This window comes from Symphalangus syndactylus, chromosome 4, assembly GCF_028878055.3.
Source record: "Symphalangus syndactylus isolate Jambi chromosome 4, NHGRI_mSymSyn1-v2.1_pri, whole genome shotgun sequence".
Lineage (NCBI taxonomy): Eukaryota > Metazoa > Chordata > Mammalia > Primates > Hylobatidae > Symphalangus > Symphalangus syndactylus.
The window spans coordinates 36,668,307-36,687,355 of record NC_072426.2 but is presented as its reverse complement, the minus strand read 5'-3'; the positions used below and the strand labels follow the sequence as shown (position 1 = coordinate 36,687,355).

The 19,049-nt window shown below is 34.0% G+C and overlaps 1 protein-coding gene and 1 long non-coding RNA gene across 3 annotated transcripts in view; one reads left to right on the top strand and one right to left on the bottom strand.

The window, feature by feature from the left end:
- Window positions 1–5,339, bottom strand: part of LOC129480539 (uncharacterized) — a 30,140-nt gene extending 24,801 nt beyond the window's left edge. For both annotated transcript variants that reach the window (XR_008657076.2, XR_010120481.1), the window contains exon 1: window positions 5,289–5,339. This is a non-coding gene — a long non-coding RNA (uncharacterized lncRNA). The remainder of the gene's footprint in view (window positions 1–5,288) is intronic.
- The window catches only part of RTKN2 (rhotekin 2), an 82,338-nt gene extending 63,782 nt beyond the window's left edge, over window positions 1–18,556 (top strand). The window contains exons 10-12 of the mRNA XM_055274428.2: window positions 6,078–6,243; window positions 11,830–11,937; window positions 13,240–18,556. Coding sequence (XP_055130403.1) covers window positions 6,078–6,243; window positions 11,830–11,937; window positions 13,240–13,775 — 810 coding nt within the window. The 3' untranslated portion in view covers window positions 13,776–18,556. The remainder of the gene's footprint in view (window positions 1–6,077; window positions 6,244–11,829; window positions 11,938–13,239) is intronic.
- The last annotated feature ends 493 nt before the right edge of the window (window positions 18,557–19,049 follow it).

The following is a 19,049-nucleotide window of genomic DNA, read 5'->3' as shown; positions in this document are numbered from 1 at the left end:
CATTTTGTTAACTAAAGCTTTATCCATTGTCAATATGGTGAGGGGTATGATGGTTAAAAAAAAGTGTGAGTCTTTGAGATCAAGTATTTTCTTGTTTTAAATATTATATACATCATTCATTTTAATAAAATCTGTACTAAACAAGTCAATAACACTGCTTAGTGTAGTAGACCTTGGATAAATTGTTTTGAAAATACTTTTAACTATTATATTTATCATAGAACCTAGAAAGCAAAATTATTATGAAGCACATGGGATTTTAATCCAATTATGTTAGTTTCCTTAATATCTAATCATACCAACTATTCAGATTTTTAAAAGTAAATATAGCAAAAATAATTTTTCAAACATTTTCCTGTAGGAGTTTACATCTGATTTAATTAATATAAATTTAAAATAATTATATTAAACTGATACTAATCATACCTCATGGTTGGTTTAACTTATAGCTATGCGTTACATATTTCAAACATTCCTTGTATATACGAAGATAATCTTTTTTGTCATTAGCGTATATATAAAGTCTAAAGCTTGTTTTTAGCACCAACATTTTGTCTTCATTGCTGATTAATAGGACTTCAGATGAAGCACTTTTCAAATAACTCATTTATCTTTATAGCATGTTTGTAAGGAAGATGTGAGATATTATCTGCATTACAGCCAAGAAAGAGGCATTAATAATAGACTGACTTTGGTTTTTGTGTTTGTATTTTATTTTTTAATTGTTTTCTTTGGAAAAAAATTCAAGGTAATTTATACATAGAATAGTATAAATGAACCCATTTGTACTCTCACACATTGCCCCATTAGATATATTTTGAAGCAAATCCTAGAGACCATATAATTTTACTTGTAAATATTCCAGTTGTCACACTTAAGAAAATTTATGGTTTTATATATAAGTTGTCATATGTAGATATAATTATATGTAGTTAATATATCGTTAAAAATCCAGGCAGTCTTTAAGATCCCTAGTCTCAATTTTTGTAAGTTTTTGAGTTAGGATCCAAATAAGGGCCACATATTATGGTTGATTGATTAGGTCTTTTAAGTCTCTTTAGAAAAAGGAATGCTTACACATTGTCGGTGGGGGTGTAAATTAGTTCAGCCATTGTGAAAGACAGTGTGTTGATTCCTCAAAGACCTAAAGACAGATACCATTCGACCCAGCAATCCCATTACTGGGTATATACCCAAAAGAATATAAATCTATTATAAAGACACATGCACGCATATTTTCATTGCAGCACCATTCACAGTAGCAAAGACATGGAATCAACCTAAATGCCCATCAGCGGTGGGCTGGATCAAGAAAATGTGGTACACATACACCATGGAATGCTTTGCAGCCATAAAAATGAACTAGATCATGTCCTTTGCAAGGACATAGATGGAGCTGGAGGCCATTATCCTTAGCAAACTAACACAAGAACAGAAAACCAAATACCACATTTTCTCACTTATAAGTGAGAGCTAAATGATGAGAACACATGGACATATAGAGGGTAACAACACATTCTGAGGCCTATCGGAGAGTGTGGAGGGTGGGAAGAGGGAGATCAGGAAAAATAACTAATGGTTACTAGGCTTAATACCTGGGTGATTAAATAATCTTTACAGCAGACCTCCATGATACAAGTTTACCTATGTAACAAACCTGCACTTGTACCCCTGAACTTAAAAGTTTAATAATAATAATAATAGTGAATATGTTGACTTATGTTCACTCCCACCTCAAACTCCCCCCTTCAAACACACACACACACACACACCATAGACAATTTATTTGCTGAAGAAATTGATCTTTTATCCTGCAGGGTTTTTCCATAGTCTGGATTTTTCTAGTTGCATCCCTGGGTTGCCATTTTTCTTTCCTTTTTCTTTTTTTTGAGATGGAGTTTCACTCATGTTGCCCAGGCTGGAGAGCAGTGGAGCAATCTCGGCTTATTGCAACCTCTGCCTCCCAAGTTCAAGCGATTCTCCTGCCTCAGCCTCCCGAGTAGCTGGGTTTACAGGCATGCACCACCACACCCAGCTAATTTTGTATTTTTAGTAGAGATGGGATTTCTCCACGTTGGTCAGGCTGGTCTTGAACTCCTGACCTCAAGTGATCCACCTGCCTCCACCTCCCAAAGTGCTGGGATTACTGGCATGAGCCACCGCACCCAGCTTGCCTTTTTTCTTATATTTTTGGATCATATTCAGATTTGTTGGTTGGTTAGTAAGAATACATTTTAGGAAGGGTCATATACTTTCATCAAGAAGCATTATCATATATCTAGGTCTTCCACTCATCTTAACAACCACTAATGAGCATTGTTTAGATCCTTTATTTCATTAAGGATTACAAACTGGTAGTATTTATACATTCCTTATAGCTGGAATGCCTGTACTTCATCAGCTATTTGGTTACCCTGAAGTACAATTCTTATAGGGAAGACAGGATAAGTGCTTGGGTTTTTTTTGTTGTTTTTTTGTTTGCTTGTTTGTTTGTTTGCTTGCTTGTTTTTTCCCATTTATATGTCAGTTACCAAAACAATGAGATGGTTTCCTACCGTGTTTCACAGGTGACCAATGAGTTAGTTTTTAAATATTGTTATGAATTTTTGGATTTAAATATGTGTAATGTGTCCATTGCCATTGCTATTCTAATCAATGTTCTAATCAATGTCCAATGTTTGACTAGTAGAAGCCCCTTCGAGTTGACTCTTGAATCCTTTTGACATAACCCTAGGAATCTTAGATTTCTGATAGGACAGGATGTTCCAGAATCATCTTACACCTTTCCTGGCCCAGGCTGAGAGTCAGCCATTTCTTCAAAAAGCTCTGATTTTTTTAGTAAAGAGTATTTAGAGACCATAATCTGGGTGCATTTTTTATGGTCGTATAGTCAAAAGTAACATATATAATTTATAAATGTAGTCCTGATCTAGTAATTTTCCATGTATATAGAAATGAAGAGGAGGAAGTACAGTTTTAATTCAAAATAATAATTTTTAAAAACCTAAATGAAACTTTCCTGTGACTTTAGAGTTTATGTTTTATTACAAAATTGACTTCCCAGTTTATGTTTTTATTGATTTCACTTGGCATTCTCTAGGTAACACCACCATCTCATGGAGTGAAAAATTGCAGACTGACGAAAAGCAAACCCAGCTACAGAATAAAATTACACAGTGAATAATCTCAAATCTATTTACAAATCAAGAAAAGTTGACTATAAAACCCCCTAGATAATTGAAGTTTTGAGATTAGCAAAAACAATACAGGAAACGCTGGGCTTAATAGACTACTTCTCACAGAACATGTTTCCTCATAAAGAATTGGATTGGAGATTATTTCTAGGATCTGGGTCTATCAATACAAAACTTTTTAATCATTATTTGAGTTGTTCTTTTCCTATTTCATTTGTTCTTTAAATACTTTTTAGCCATTTACTGAGTACTAGGCAATATTTTAGGTGGCAGAAATATGGGGGGAGGCAGGGAATTACCAAGTTCCTTGTTTTCATACCCTAAGAGGAGATACTTCACTTATATAAACACATAAGCCCATAAATAACAGTCCTAAAATTCACCTTAGTGTTTTCTAATCACTTCCTTTTTTGAGAATTGAAGACCTGAGAACTATTGTTGATATTTTCCCACAGTGAAAAAACAGCTTGCATGAACTTTCTGACACTCTAAGAAACTTTACTTGTATTAATCACTTTTTCTTCGACATGCATTTTTTTTGGTTAAAAGTTTTCCATTAAATTATTTTGGATGATAACATATAGAAGTTAATTCAAATTCTGCATTTCATTTGCACCTTTTAAAAACCTCTCAAGTTTTAAAAATGTAGTGATATTTATGGCTACCAGAATTAATGGAGTATACACAGTAGTATTTATATATTTTTGCATTATATTCTCTTAGAAGGATATAAATGATTGAGTTCATCAGATTTTCTATGTAGTGGTTTCATTTGAAATGATACCTTGGTAAAAATATCCAAATTCATCTATAAAAATCAAATTTCCCTTATTTAAAGATTGAATCCACTTTAATCCTTTATGCAAAAAGTAGTCAGAAATGTTTATTAAAATGGAATTGGTGGAGGGAAGCACAATTTCAGTAACAAGAATACTTTTTATTGTATTTTATTTTGTAATACAATAGAGGGTTTTTCCCCTACTGTGATTTAACCTTCAATTAGTCTGATAAGAGTAGCATATCAAAGATTCTTCCTAGAGCTTAAGGCATTCTCTGCTTGTGATTATAAGCTTTATATTTACGGTGGATGATTAGGTGCATCTTTGAGCTCCAAGGATACCATTTAGGGCAAAATTTGTTACATAATAAAAATAATTACTTAAAAGAATTAATTCACAAAGTTTATTACCAAGACATAGAAGTGTAAAAAGACTCTATTATGATAAAATTAAGATACTGGGCATAAGTCCCATTACAGTCCTCTAAAGACACTCACATTCCTAGATTTCTACTGTGACAGGATAGACTGTCTCTAAGATGGTTAATGATTGTTATATTTTGTGATACTCTAAAGGTTCAAAGTTATGTTGCTGCTTTATACAACAAACATTTTTCCCCTACGGTTTTTGAATAAGAATTTATTCCTTTCAGAAGGGAATTCCTTGTGTAGTATATATGGTGTTCACCTGCCTGTATTTATCCATTTTTCAGGGAATGGATAGCTTTTCTTCCTAACCCTGTAATGACTACATAATATCCATATTGTATGTATATGTAGGTTTTGGTGTGTGACTGTATAGCCTCTCCTCACACTTTACTCAGTGAAGAATTTCTTTCTATTCTTAATCAGCTTTTATTACTACCAGCCAAAATATTCTTGTCACACATTACAGTAGGCTTAACCATGATTCTCTTGAACCACTATGTACAGTGCAGTAGCCACTATCCCGGAGTCACTGTTAGACACTTACAATGTGGCTGGTCCAGATCGAGATGTGCTGTAAGTGTAAAATACAAACTGGATTTTGAAGGCTTAGTATGAAAGCCTTCAACATATTTCAGATATGCTGAGTTACATGAAATACATCGTTAAATTAATTTCAGCAGTTTCTTTTTACTTATTGTGGTTTTTAGAAAATTTTCAATTACATATGTGGCTCACATTGTACTTATACTGGACAGCATTGCCCTAGAATAGTGTAAGTGAGTTATTATCTAGGCATCAAATCTCTATCTTTGTGCGACAGATAGTTCTAGTACAGACTTTATCCCCCAATATTCCTTGGTCAAAGCTACATGTAGTTGCCAGCTTACCATGTGGCATGGCTGTGCCTGTGTGTGACTTGGGAATAGACTTCTCAGAATCTTCTAAGTATAGAATCAATAAGTGTCATCATAATAGCATTCTAGTATCACTCAGAAAAAAGGTTTAGACTATCAGCATGAATGAAACCATTGTCTTTGTGGTAGTGTTGTACTTAGCACTTTAAAAATAATTTAAACATTATAAAGATTATATTACTTTATGGATCTTTAGCTATGGACTTTGTAAATGAATGTTACATACAAAATAAATGTTAATGAGAAAAACCTGTTTTGCTACAGTAAACACTAAGTTACGGTTTTACGGCTTTAACTGATAGCACTAGATATTATGCATGAATATTAGAATAAAAAACATACTTTACTGATTCTTCTATTTTATTAATTTGAAATATGGTTAACATAATCCACATTATAGCTGTGACATGCTGTACTTGTTTTATTGGAAATTTTAAGATGTATGTAAAAGACAGTAAACTTCCACTTAGATAGATCAAAACAGGGGTTATGTTTTAATCTCATGTAATTTAGCATAAGTGCTATATATAGCATAATTTAAGACATTATTCAGTTTTTTTATATAAAGCATTCTTTTTTAAAAACCTAGATTGGAGTTTGAATATAAAAAATTCTCAAAATTACATGTTTTAAATTTCAAATGATTACCAATAAGATTATGGTTACATCAGGTATAAATATGGTAGCTAAGCAATAAAACATTTGTTTGATCATTACAGAAATTTTCTCATGCAAAACCCCAATTTTTTTCTTAATTTTTAGGAAACCAGAATCCGGGCAATGGATAAGGATGCCAAGAAAAGAATCCATAATTTCTCTGTCATCAATCCTGTTCCTGGACAAGCTATAACTCAGATTTTTGCAGCTGACAATAGAGAAGATCTTCAGAAGTGGATGGAAGCCTTCTGGCAGCATTTCTTTGATCTTAGTAAATAGATATTTGGATTTTTTTAGTTGTGTATTTATGTAGCCTAAAAGGATGTGCACAGCAATCCTAAAATTATAATCTTATAGTTTGTAGCAAAAATTTTTTATGTTCTTGAAAAAATGGTAGTATATCATCAATGCACTGATGCTTCTTTCTCTCAATCTCTTTCCAGTGCCTGACTGACTATTGTATAGTATACGTTTGGATTCTAGCATCTCTACCTCCTACTTTTTGAAGCTCCCTTTGGTCACTAAAACAACCAGACCATATTCTCTCAAAATATTAGGATTTAACTGTTGAAAGCAATGTGTTTGATCCAAGGGATAAGAAGCCATTTGAGGAACAAAAAACTTTTCCAGGATAATGATGATCCTAAAATATTGAAACATTCAGGAGTCTCACTTTTGTAGCCTTCCCTTAACTCCAGATTCGTTATCATCTTCTTGGACATCATCCAGACAGGTTTCTTTTTAAACCACACACATACGATTTTCTCATCTCAATAATACAGTCCAATGACATGGACATAAAAACAATGGATGGTAATGTAATAGGGCTCTAGTGTGTAAAATATATGAGGTTCTAATATTTCTCAAGGAGGAATTTTATCAACAGGAAAATACTGAAATCGTAACAGTTCTTTGTGTTTACTGACAGTAAGTTCAATAGCATATTATCATTATATTGAAAATGTAGAATGTTGATAATGCCTGTTTCTGATCAAACAAAGCCTACTGATAGATACTACCAGTATTTTGTCTACTGAATGCTATTCCATAGAAAGTTGAGACATTTCCAAAAAAAGGAAATTATTTCTGCAACTCATAGAAATAATCCTAGGGACAGACATTTTAGGAATTCTGTTTCCTGGATCACTATGAGGAAGAGTTAATACCTGCAGCTCTCAAGTTAGAAATTGGGTAAGAGGCAAGAAAGGGATCTAAATTTATGGATTATTTCCCATATAACAGATTATTTCATTTATTTCTTATAACACTCCTGTGAGGTAGAAATTATTTCCCTTTGCTCTGAAGATGAGAAACTTAGGCCTGAAGAGGTTTCTGGTTCACAGCATTGAACTAGAGGATTCCCTCCATGGCCTTCTTGGATTGTTTAGGACTTGTTTTCCTTAAGTATCATCCCTAGATGCTCAATAAATGTTCACATATTCATTTCATGCTTATCAGCATGTACCACATTTATTTAGTTAAAATTTTTCAGGCCAGGCACGGTGGCTCACGCCTGTAATCCCAGCACTCTGAGAGGCTGAGGCAGGCGGATCACCTGAAGTCAGGAGTTTGAGACCAGCCTGACCTACATGGTAAAACCTCATATCTACTAAAAACACAAAAATTAGCCAGGCGTGGTGGCATGTGCCTGTAGTCCCAGCTACTTGGGAGGCTGAGGCAGGAGAATTGCTTGAAGCCGGGAGGCGGAGGTTGCAGTGAGCCAAGATCTCACCTGTACACTGCAACCTGGGCAAAAAGCAAGACTCTTGTCTTAAAAAAAAAAAATTTTTTTTTCAGCGGATCTCAGGTATATAACTTAAAAGACAAGAACTTCCTTGCTTTTGCTAATCATAGCTAAAACTTTAACCATTTTCCTAAATGCTCTTAGAGAATCTGGCTTATAAATGACTATCTTATTTTTAGAAATGATTTTGATATTTTTATTTGTTTTATTTTTATTTTTATTTTTTTGAGATGGAGTTTCGCTCTTGTTGCCCAGGCTGGAGTGCAATGGCGCGATCTTGGCTCACCGCAACCTCTGCCTCCCGGGTTCAAGTGATTCTCCTGCCTCAGTCTCCCGAGTAGCTGGGATTACAGGCATGTGCCACCACGCCCAGCTAATTTTGTATTTTTAGGACAGACAGGATTTCTCCATGTTGGTCAGGCTGGTCTTGAACTCCAGACCTCAGGTGATCCGCCCACCTCGGCCCCCCAAAGTGCTGGGATTACAGGTGTGAGCCACCGCACCCAGCTATTCTATAATTGTTACGTGCATAAAAACAGGAGAGGTAAATGAAGGTGATAATACCAGAATCTTGTAGTCTAGATATCAGCTACTATTAAGTGATCATCTCATGCTTTCATTCTCTAGATTATGTGAAATAATTTATCACGCTAAAATGGGGATTTGAAGGAATAAGAACCTCATGACATTTTTGTACTGTCAACATAATAAGGAAGTGATGACAACTTGGTTCTCGGGTCTGGTTACTTTTTTGGTATTTAATGCTTTTTTGCATAAAAACTGCCAACCTATGTAATTTTTATAGTACAAATTCTATTACATTTATACTTCAAAATTCAGAATTCATTGTGTATGGATATATTAAGCAAAGATGGAGGTATTTATACCATACTAAAAATTTGACTTGTACTTTAAAATTTTAACTTTCCTAGTGACAGGTGCAACCTCTTGTGATCCTGGTTGAAGTATGGTACGTAGAACAAAGTACAGGATAGATATTCAGGGCAGAATAAAGTAAGAGAAATTTAATATTGAGAGCAAATTTCAATTATTTGGCGCTATTTAAGAATAGAAAACCAAGAAAGTGAGATAATTAGAACTCAGGAGGAAACACTTATGGAGGTAGATCTGTTTAGCCTGGGGAAGAATAGCCTCGGGTGGATGTTGGTGGGCAAGGGGGATGTAATAACTATTTTTAATATTTGTGAGTTAACAAACATGTAAAAGAGGAGTGACACGTGTTCTGGATGGTCAATAGGAGTGGAGCAAAGAATGGTAGGTCAAAGATACAGAAAATTAAGGTAGATTTGGAACATTAAATTTTTTTTTTTTTTTTTTTTTTTGAGACGGAGTCTCGCTCTTTCACCCAGGCTGGAGTGCAGTGGCGCGATCTCCGCTCACTGCAAGCTCCGCCTCCCGGGTTCACGCCATTCTCCTGCCTCAGCCTCTCCGAGTAGCTGGGACTACAGGCGTCCGCCACCACGCCCGGCTAATTTTTTGTATTTTTAGTAGAGACGGGGTTTCACCTTGGTCTCGATCTCCTGACCTCGTGATCCGCCCGCCTCGGCCTCCCAAAGTGCTGGGATTACAAGCGTAAGCCACCGCACCCGGCCTAAATTTTTAAAAAATATTTAACAATATAAATATTGAGTTACTTTAGGAGCTTAGCATAAAAAATTATTTTGACTGGGAACACTCTAACAGTAAATGGTAATTTAGGAAACATCTTCAATATATAAATTGTTATGTGAACAAAACATACCCATTTAATATTTCATATTGCACCCTTGTTTTCATGTTAGCATACTGGCTATCATGTATAGCTATGCATAGAGATTTATTTACTGGCAAAATAAATGTTTCAATTGTAAAGTCTTGACCCATGAACACATTTGTACCTCTGACTTTAGCAACACGTGAAATAATGTGGCATTATATTCCAGTTTTCATTGTAACTCGTATTCTGCTACTAGTTTAACAATGAAATGCTTTCATTTATCAATATAGAGGAAATACTATACTTTATAATAATTTTTCTAAGAACGTGACAGAAATGTGTGCCAGTTTAAAGTGTTTCATTATTTTTCCATTAGATATGGGTTTTTTTTCTTGCCTCCAAGAAGAAAAAAACTGGCTCTTATATATTTATCTATAAAAGGAAGTGTGGGGAGGAATAAGATCTCAGATCCTACTAGATATACATTCTAGGGATCAACCTTTGAAGCCTTGTACTCAAGAATTTATTCCCTTTATCAGTTGCTATGTGGCTTATTTTGAAATTTTTATCCTATTCAGTGCTTAGCATCATAATAAAACATGCTGAAAGGCTTTTTGATGTTTCTCTACAGTGGTGGATTTTTAATTTATGCATATATTATCATATTACTATGATAGTATATTCAACTACAAACAACAAAAATGAGTAATTTTACTAAACATGAAGTGTCCTTAGTTTTTTTGGTTTTTTTTTTGTTTTGTTTTGTTTTGTTTTGTTTTGTTTTTTTGAGACAGAGTCTCGCTCTGTCGCCCGGGCTGGAGTGCAGTGGCGCAATCTCAGCTCACTGCAAGCTCCGCCTCCCGGGTTCACGCCATTCTCCTGCCTCAGCCTCCGAGTAGCTGGGACTACAGGCGCCCGCCACCGCGCCCGGCTAATTTTTTGTATTTTTTTAGTAGAGACGGGGTTTCACCGTGGTCTCGATCTCCTGACCTCGTGATCCGCCCGCCTCGGCCTCCCAAAGTGCTGGGATTACAAGCGTGAGCCACCGCGCCCGGCCGTGTCCTTAGTTTTTAAGTCATAGGAAATAAGTTGGATATGAAATATGGATATACAACATAGGTGTATTACATTTACTTTTCTACTGGTATAAGATAGGCTATAAGAAGGTGAACCTCAGTAACTTACTCTTATAAAATTAATATACAGATACGTAGGAACTAGCATAGTTGCTGTCCAGCATGCAGGTGCACAACAAGTATGAAAAGATTAAATTTTTAGACATCACTCAGGAGAAATCTAAAAAATTTAAGATTAAAATAGTGTGAAACATAATTAAAATAAAAATTAATGTCCACACTTAAATTTTAACTTAATAGTTGATTTTATTTAAAAGTATTTTTTTCTTATTCCAAATACCTTTATTTAATGTGTCCTTCCTAAAACAAATTAGACTCAGAATTTTATTGGGCGATATGACTTAATAGGTTTTTATATACCTTTTAAAACCTAAATGAAAATACAGTGTTTTTCTAGAGTTAAATGATTTTGAAAAGCATGATAATCATCTTAAAGGGACAGTTGTTAAATAAATAATTTTTATTTCTTAATCAAAATTTTCATGGTTAAAACCATTTTTGAGAACCTCACTCCTTTATGTTTTTTTCTATTTCCTTCTAGGTAACTATATTTAAGTTGATTGTTTAACCTTTCAACATCTTGAATACTTAATGTTTAATATTTAAAAGAAGAGAACCTGCACAAACTTTTGCAATAAATAGAAATTTTAAAGTAGTTATTAACCATTTAGTTAAATAGGATAGTATTTAATAGCCTAGAGATTTTAGCCTAATGTCTTTGCATAGAAGTATTTCTTTTTTTTTTTTTTTCTTTTTTTGAGACAGAGTCTCCCTCTATTGCCCAGTCTGGAGTGCAGTGGTACAGTCTCAGCTCATTGTAACCTCTGCCTCCCGAGTTCAAGCGATCCTCCTACCTCAGCCTCCCGAGTAGAGGGGACTACAGTCACCTGCCACCACACCCGGCTAGTTTTTGTATTTTTAGTAGAGAAGGGGTTTCCCCATGTTGGCCAGGCTGGTCTTGAACTCCTGACCTCAGGTGATCCGCCCACCTACGCCTTCCAAGTTGCTGGGATTACAGGCGTGAGCCACTGTGCCTGGCGGAACTTTATTTTTTAAATAGATTACTTTTATGTTCAGGACTGGACTTCGAAATTATGGATAGTACTAGGTTTTTCTGCAAGCCTCCCTTAAGGCAGTGCTTTATTTATAAATTCACTGATTTTTATTCAAAGCAAAAATGTATTGCTATCTATTAAAAATGAAATATATATCTTCACATTTATGTTTTAAACTAGTCTACCTTTTTTCTGTCTGTCTTAGGCCAATGGAAGCATTGTTGTGAAGAACTTATGAAAATTGAGATTATGTCACCACGGAAACCACCTTTGTTCTTGACAAAAGAGGCAACCTCAGTCTACCATGATATGAGTAAGTGGAGTTTGTCTTTTCTAAGCTGCAGGATAACAAAAACAACATTGTCCATACTCAAGCAGCTTATTCTATTGACATTAAAATGCTAAAATTTTCAGGGCACAATCAAAATGAATGAAAAAAGACTATGATTATAGACTAAGGAACTCATGTTTAATAGATGAATTAATACAAAATAATGAATACACATTTTTTCATAGTCTGAATGCTTAAGATCAAACAAAAAATTTAAGGCTTAAAATGAGTAAAGGTGCACTGAAAATAAATATTAGCTGAGTAGCTGATGAAAATTCTGAAAATAAACACTTGCAGATTCTAAAATGTAATCATGTTCAGTAATTTTTTTCTGTATTTTATTAAACTTGTTTTCAAGTAGTGTTGATAAGTGCATATTAATGAATGGAAGCTTTCATCTCTAGCCAGAAAAAAAAAATTGGTTAAGTTTAATACTTTGGAAAATTTTAAATTTCTAGACTCACTAATATTCAATTTCCCACACCTTGAAGGGTGTTTATTTTTGTGCCATTGCCTCAGTAAATAATGCTGTGAACAAGTGCAAGTCAGTCTAAATTCTGTTTAATTTGCCACCAATGTACCTGTACTTACATTCACTTTAAAATGTTAGGTTAAAAATGATACATTTGGGTTCACACATTTTAAAATACTAGTAATTCATTTAATAGACATTTATCTCTGTTCTTTTATTTTTCCCAAGGAAAGTTTCACCCACCACCCTTATTACCAAAGTGGTATGAGGGCTTCACTCTGTTTTCCTGGGTTTTTGGTTTTAAGCATTTTCCCTTTTAACAGAGACTTTGCTGGTCTACAGGAAAGGATACTCATCTAAATACAGTCATCCTAATATATATCTAGCTTTTGTAAAAAGGAAATCTCTTACCTAGCAGTCAGAATAAGGTTTTAAATCCAAGAAATGTTATCTCATACTTAATCTATAGAATTTTTTAGAAAACTCATATAACTCCACTTCTTTGAAAGCTGGATTTTGCTAATTTATATAGGAATATATTTATAAATGTGTATGTATTATGTACATTATATGTATATTATATATGTTTTACATACTATGTATTATGTGGATGTTTACATATATAATGTATGATTGGTGCAGTGCATGATCTTTTTAGTTCTGATGGTGTGGTTATTTTTACAAGTGAACGTTTTCCTTATAGTCTTTGATGACCATTATATATAGCATACTAGTTTGGAAAAGAATTTATTCAGATAAAGTGCATACTGCTTTTGAATTTTTTCATGTTTTTTTTCTTAAAATTATTACAGGCATTGATTCACCTATGAAACTTGAAAGTCTAACGGATATAATACAAAAAAAAATTGGAGAGACAAATGGACAGTTCCTTACTGGTCAGCATGAAGAATGCTTACCACCTCCTTGGGCCACACTCTTTGATGGTAACCATCAAATGGTCATCCAGAAAAAGGTACTGTCTCCTGCAAGTGAGCCATTACATGACGAAAAAGGGAAAAAGAGACAAGCTCCCCTTCCTCCTTCTGATAAACTTCCATTCAGCTTAAAATCACAGAGTAACACAGATCAATTGGTTAAGGACAACTGGGGAAAAACAAGTGTATCTCAGACATCGTCTTTGGATACCAAACTATCAACCCTAATGCATCACTTACCGAAACCAATGGCTGCTCCTCGAAAACTTCTCCCTGCCAGGAAAAATAGATTAAGTGATGGTGAGCACACAGACACTAAAACCAATTTTGAAGCCAAGCCAGTGCCAGCTCCAAGGCAGAAATCCATCAAAGACATTCTGGACCCTAGATCATGGCTGCAGGCACAAGTATAGAAAACTCTTAATGATAAAACATTTAACAAAATCTATAACTGTGAAGCTTAATTCAGAGGCATTATAGAATAAAGTGTAATTATATAGGTAAATATGATAGTGATTTATACCAATAATTAATAAGCTATTAGGTATAGAAAAACATTTTATAATGAAGAAATGGATTTCTCTTTTACTCCTGATTTGCAAAATGTAAGTGATTTCTCCAGCAGTGTGCAAGAGGCAGTTTCTAGACAATATCCTAATTGTTGGAAGGGTTAATTTATTCCTGAATTAGTACCAGGCAGTGAATAAGCCCTAGGCAGAATAAAGCATTAAAATTTCTTTTGGGGAGAGACTGTCTAGTAATTTAAAATGTGTTAAATATGAGCCATATTCTCATTGTGAGAATTTTAATACTAATGGAATGTTTCAAAGGTTTTATTCAAACCACAAATTATAGAATCCACCCAAGAAAATTCTCTTCTTAGCATTCTGGAATTCTCATCTAATGGTTCACTGGCTCTCATCTATTGTTTAACTCACTAGTTTATAGGCCTGACCTTTTAAATTCCTGGGATAAATTTTGCAATATTAAATTCTTCATCTTTAAAGGGAATTTGTAATATGCTATTCAAACTTGTTTCCTTGATGAGCCCTGAAATACTGTTGACATTAACTTTCATTAATGAAGCATAACACTTATTAGTTTAGAGAAATGATAGATGAAATGCTCTTTACATTCAATTTTCTGTGTGTGGTGCTAATTTCCATTGTGACTTTGGAATTTAGGGAAGTGAGTAGCTGATCAACACCTTAAAATTCATTTAATACTTATTTAAAAAGAAGATGAGAGATTCAAAAATATCACAAAAGTTGGCCATGGTAAATAATTTTCAGAATTCTTTTTTAAAATTTTAATTAGATTTCCTTTTCCTAGTAAGAGTTGATGTCTGCTAGCGGTATTTTTCATTAAATGTCATATTCTTACAACAATGACATTGGAATCATTTCCATAGGAGGTAATTTCCATAGCAACTAATCATAGTGACCCAAACAGGATTATAAAGTCAAGTGAGGAATAAATAGCATAAAAATACCTTAAAGGAACAAAAAATCCATTTTTTATAATAATGCTTTTTGTAAACAAGAGCAGAACAGTTTTAAAAATCTAATCAGAATTTCCAAATAAAACAGTTTCCATAAGGTGTCAGCAACAGCACTAAAAATCTCAAATCACACTGAACCCTAAATGTCATTGCAAGAAATAAAAATTTAAGAATTAAATTGCTGCCCTGTGTATAATCTCTTGAGATCTTTTTAAAGCTAGCAAGAACTCTATTTGGATCAGAACTACATTATTACAAAACAAAATGAACACTTGACCAAAAAACCACATTAATTTAAATGGAGCCTTTCATTATTTTCAGATAGCAGGGTCTTTTTCATTTATAGAGAATGATGTAACTGCCAGGACACTTTTGTGTTTGCCCAGGACTCCTAGTAAGAATTGAATCTTGAGGGAGTAATGATAACAAAAGGTTTCTTGTGACTGGTAACACCCGGACAGACACAGGTTTTCGTGAGAAGAAAATACTATATGCCTGCTTGATAGCATGTAGAGATCATCACATGTATGGAAACCTTAAAAAGTGGACTTATTTTTTCTAACTAGAAGGCTCTCAAAGCTTCTGTTATAACTGCCATTTCAATAAATGACATTAAAAATCTAAAGGATATTATTGTTTGAATTTTTTGGTTATTTTTTAAAACCTCATTGCTGTTTTTGACAGCATTTGTGACTGTCATTGCCACTAAATTATTGAGCTAGAAGATGCTGCAGGCAAAATTGTTTTGAAGCTGGCATCTAAGCATTCTTTTTTTTTCCTAGTTGACACCTTCCTTTATTACAAATCAGTATTAAACTTCCAGATTATATTCTTGCCATTTTTCCTCATGTGGATAACAGCAGGAAGGATTTAAGGTGTATAAGAAAAAGAAAGTGTTCATATAGAAATTATCTAGCAGTTGTGCCCTCAGAGCAGAACTTTGAAACAGGACTGAAGCCCTTTTTACCTAGAACCATTTAAAAGCCTGAGCAAGGACCACCACCCCCTCCCCACCAAATTATTCGGTCTCTTTCTGGGGGTCCCAGCTTACTGTATGTTACAAGTCTTTGAAATGGGTCTGGTGTCTTCAGCTCCTGAAATGCTAATTTAACCCTTACCTAAGGACTGTAGTTATAATACAAAGTTGGTTTCCTTCCCTCCTTCCTTCGTTCCTTCCCTCCCTCCTTCCTTCGTTCCTTCCCTCCCTCCTTCCTTCCTTCCTTTTTGTCTTTGTTTCTTTTCTCTGGCCCCCTCTCCTCCCTCTCTGTCTCATCCCCTTTTCCCACTTTCCTTCTGTCTCTCCTTCCTCCCTTCCTTTACAGTTTAAAAAAAAAATCTAAAAATAGTTAAGCACTGTGTCAAAGAGTGTTTCAAAAGAAGTGTTTGTTTTCCCATTTCTTAAACCAGAAGTTTATGACAAATAAATACGCCATGTAATATGAAAGCTGCTTCAGCTTTTTATGAGCTTTCACATTCCTTGTTTGTCCTTTTAATTTGTTTCTTGATATATGAAGACTATAAACTTGAAACAAAAAGTTAGCTGTCAGCTCTTGATAATATAATTGGGGAAATAGAATAGATACTTTATGATATGATAATTCTGATGATCTAAAGATAATGTCTTAGACAATTACATTTCAAGCTCTGGGATATAAATTATGAAGTCAGCATTAAGATAGTATTATTTTTAATTGCTACTAAGTGGTAACTTTTGTATTTTAATATCTTGCAAGGGCAAAGAAGGCATTTTTAAAATTCTAAATGCACACCTCCTAAGGTAAATAGTCTTTCAAAAATATCAGGCATGCCAACTCTTGCTGAGTTTTGTTAAATCCTCCTTAGCTGTCTGCAATGCCCCCTGACTTCTTTTAAATGGATGTGAATTTATGTGGAAAACTAAATCCATTTATTATAAATGCCTTATCTTTACCCTTTGGGATCTTACTAAATGCATTTTACCTGCTACTATTTATTAAAAATGGAAGCTGTCTTGAATTAGAGACACCTCACATAAGGTAGGTTAAGCAGTCAAGTATTTCTTTAGGCTTATGTTCAGCACCTCAGCCACCTACTGAGAAGTTAATTAATTCAGTCCAAAATGAAATTGTAGGACAGTTTGGTGCAATTTATGTTAAATGCCATTTGAATGTAATCACCTGTGTTACCACGAATGAGGTACAACTATACTACATGGACAGAATGCTGCATTGCACCATGAGCAAGAACTGCTCTGCAAGAAAAATATCTGTCCCTGTAGTCTGAATTTATCATAACTCATTTTCTTGTTAAAGAGTGAATTACTGAATAGTAATTAAACTTTAATTAACTGATGACCATTTATATTCTAGTAGCTATATCTTCACTATTAGTCTTAAATTATAACTTTACATTGTCATTTTCCCCTTACATTTCAAAGGCATCACTATTTTTAAGTGTTTACATATGTTTACATGTTTGTGTGTAACTGCTTCATTGCTGTTAATAGTCAAATGAAATCTGCTTATTCTGGATCATAGATGTTCTTAGTTAACTCTGGGAAAGATGTTACCTTTGGGTTTTTAAAAGACAAGTCATCATTTGAAAATATATTAGGGTGTGTTATTTTCCGACATGCTTGTGTAATTGGCTTTGTTTATAATTTTTATTTTTTAATATGGGTCAAACTTCTGGATTAAAAAGTATATCATGGACATACATTTTTTAAAGTACCAAAGGTATTTGGTAAGCAAGTCTAAGTCACGTAACTGAAACTTCTACACATTAAAAGAACTGATTCGTGAAGACGTTTTCTAACTTTTTCTCTTTAAGTGCTCCTCTAGACAAGACTGATAGAAGTAGACAGTGTGGTGGAATCAGTTTAATCAGAAAAAGACATACCAAGTAGCTGGTGCTAATTATTATAAGACTAACATTCTCATAGCCATGGTATAATTAACATTATTAAAATGTTTACATATAATCCTTCTTAAAGTATACTGTTTTGAAAATCCATTGACATAACCTTACTTTTAGTTTAGTGATCCAGAATTTCCCCAGAGCTTAAGCCACTGCAGTAAATTAGGTACCTAGGATATTCAGTCGCTGCTAGCCACAAGGAGTCTCTTTGTTTTAATGTACCTCCCTCGGTACTTTATTCCCGCAGAGCGCCTCAGAGTGGGGGAGACAAATGAGCAATCCTGGCTCAAATGGATTATTTCAGCATTTTATTTCTAAATCTGTAGTGTCATCAGAAATATTTAACATTAAAAAAACCTTGAGGGAGAGAGGCCTACTAATCAATGTGCTTAGAGAAACAAACCACCTTTACATTCAATTAACAACAAAAAAAGTTACAGAAATTTTAAAAAACATTTTTCTTTATCTGAGTATGGGAGAAAATACTAATCCTGACACATTTGATAATTAGGAAAGATCATTCCAGATCTTATGGAAAATTGTGTTTTAAATTGCAGCAGTTTGCTTTTGAGACATATGGTAATCTCTTAATGTAACTACTAAAGGAGAGGTAGATTGAAAAGATCTTGTATATACATAATTATATCAGATGTTTCAAGATATCAAAATAAATTGTTTTGTTGAAAATGAATACTTTTTGGTGTCTTGTTTAAAAATATTTTTATATTTTGTTTACTCAAAATTATGAATGGATGTATTTTTGTTGAACCTAACCATTTTAATAAACATTTAACTGAATTAGTTGTAGCAATTTTATAATTTTATATTAACAGGGAGAATAATAGAGGAGTTATTCACTTACCTCAAATATTAAAATGTGTGTTTTATGTATATAAAATATAAAACTATAGATACAACATACATACATACTCATATACATACTGTGTTAGATTCTTCAGGTATTTTCAGTTAGTTTTAAAAAATTCTTTTAAAATGTGCTCCCAATGGAGCAGAATAAAAAGTTCAGATCCCCTTCTGTAGTTTACAGAAACCATTACAACCCAGCTCCAACCTGCCATGCCCTACTAGGTACTTCATGCTCAGTTCCTGTGCTTGTAGGACTAGCCGTTGGCTAGGAGTCACTCTTAGCTCCTAGAAACTATGCTCTGGCCCTTTCAAGTAGCCCCTTCAGTCTTCAAAGTCAGCAAGAGTGCATCAAGCCTGCCTCATGCCTCAAATCTCTGACTATTTCAGCTGCTCCCAATTGAAGAAAGTGCTTTGCTTTTAAAGG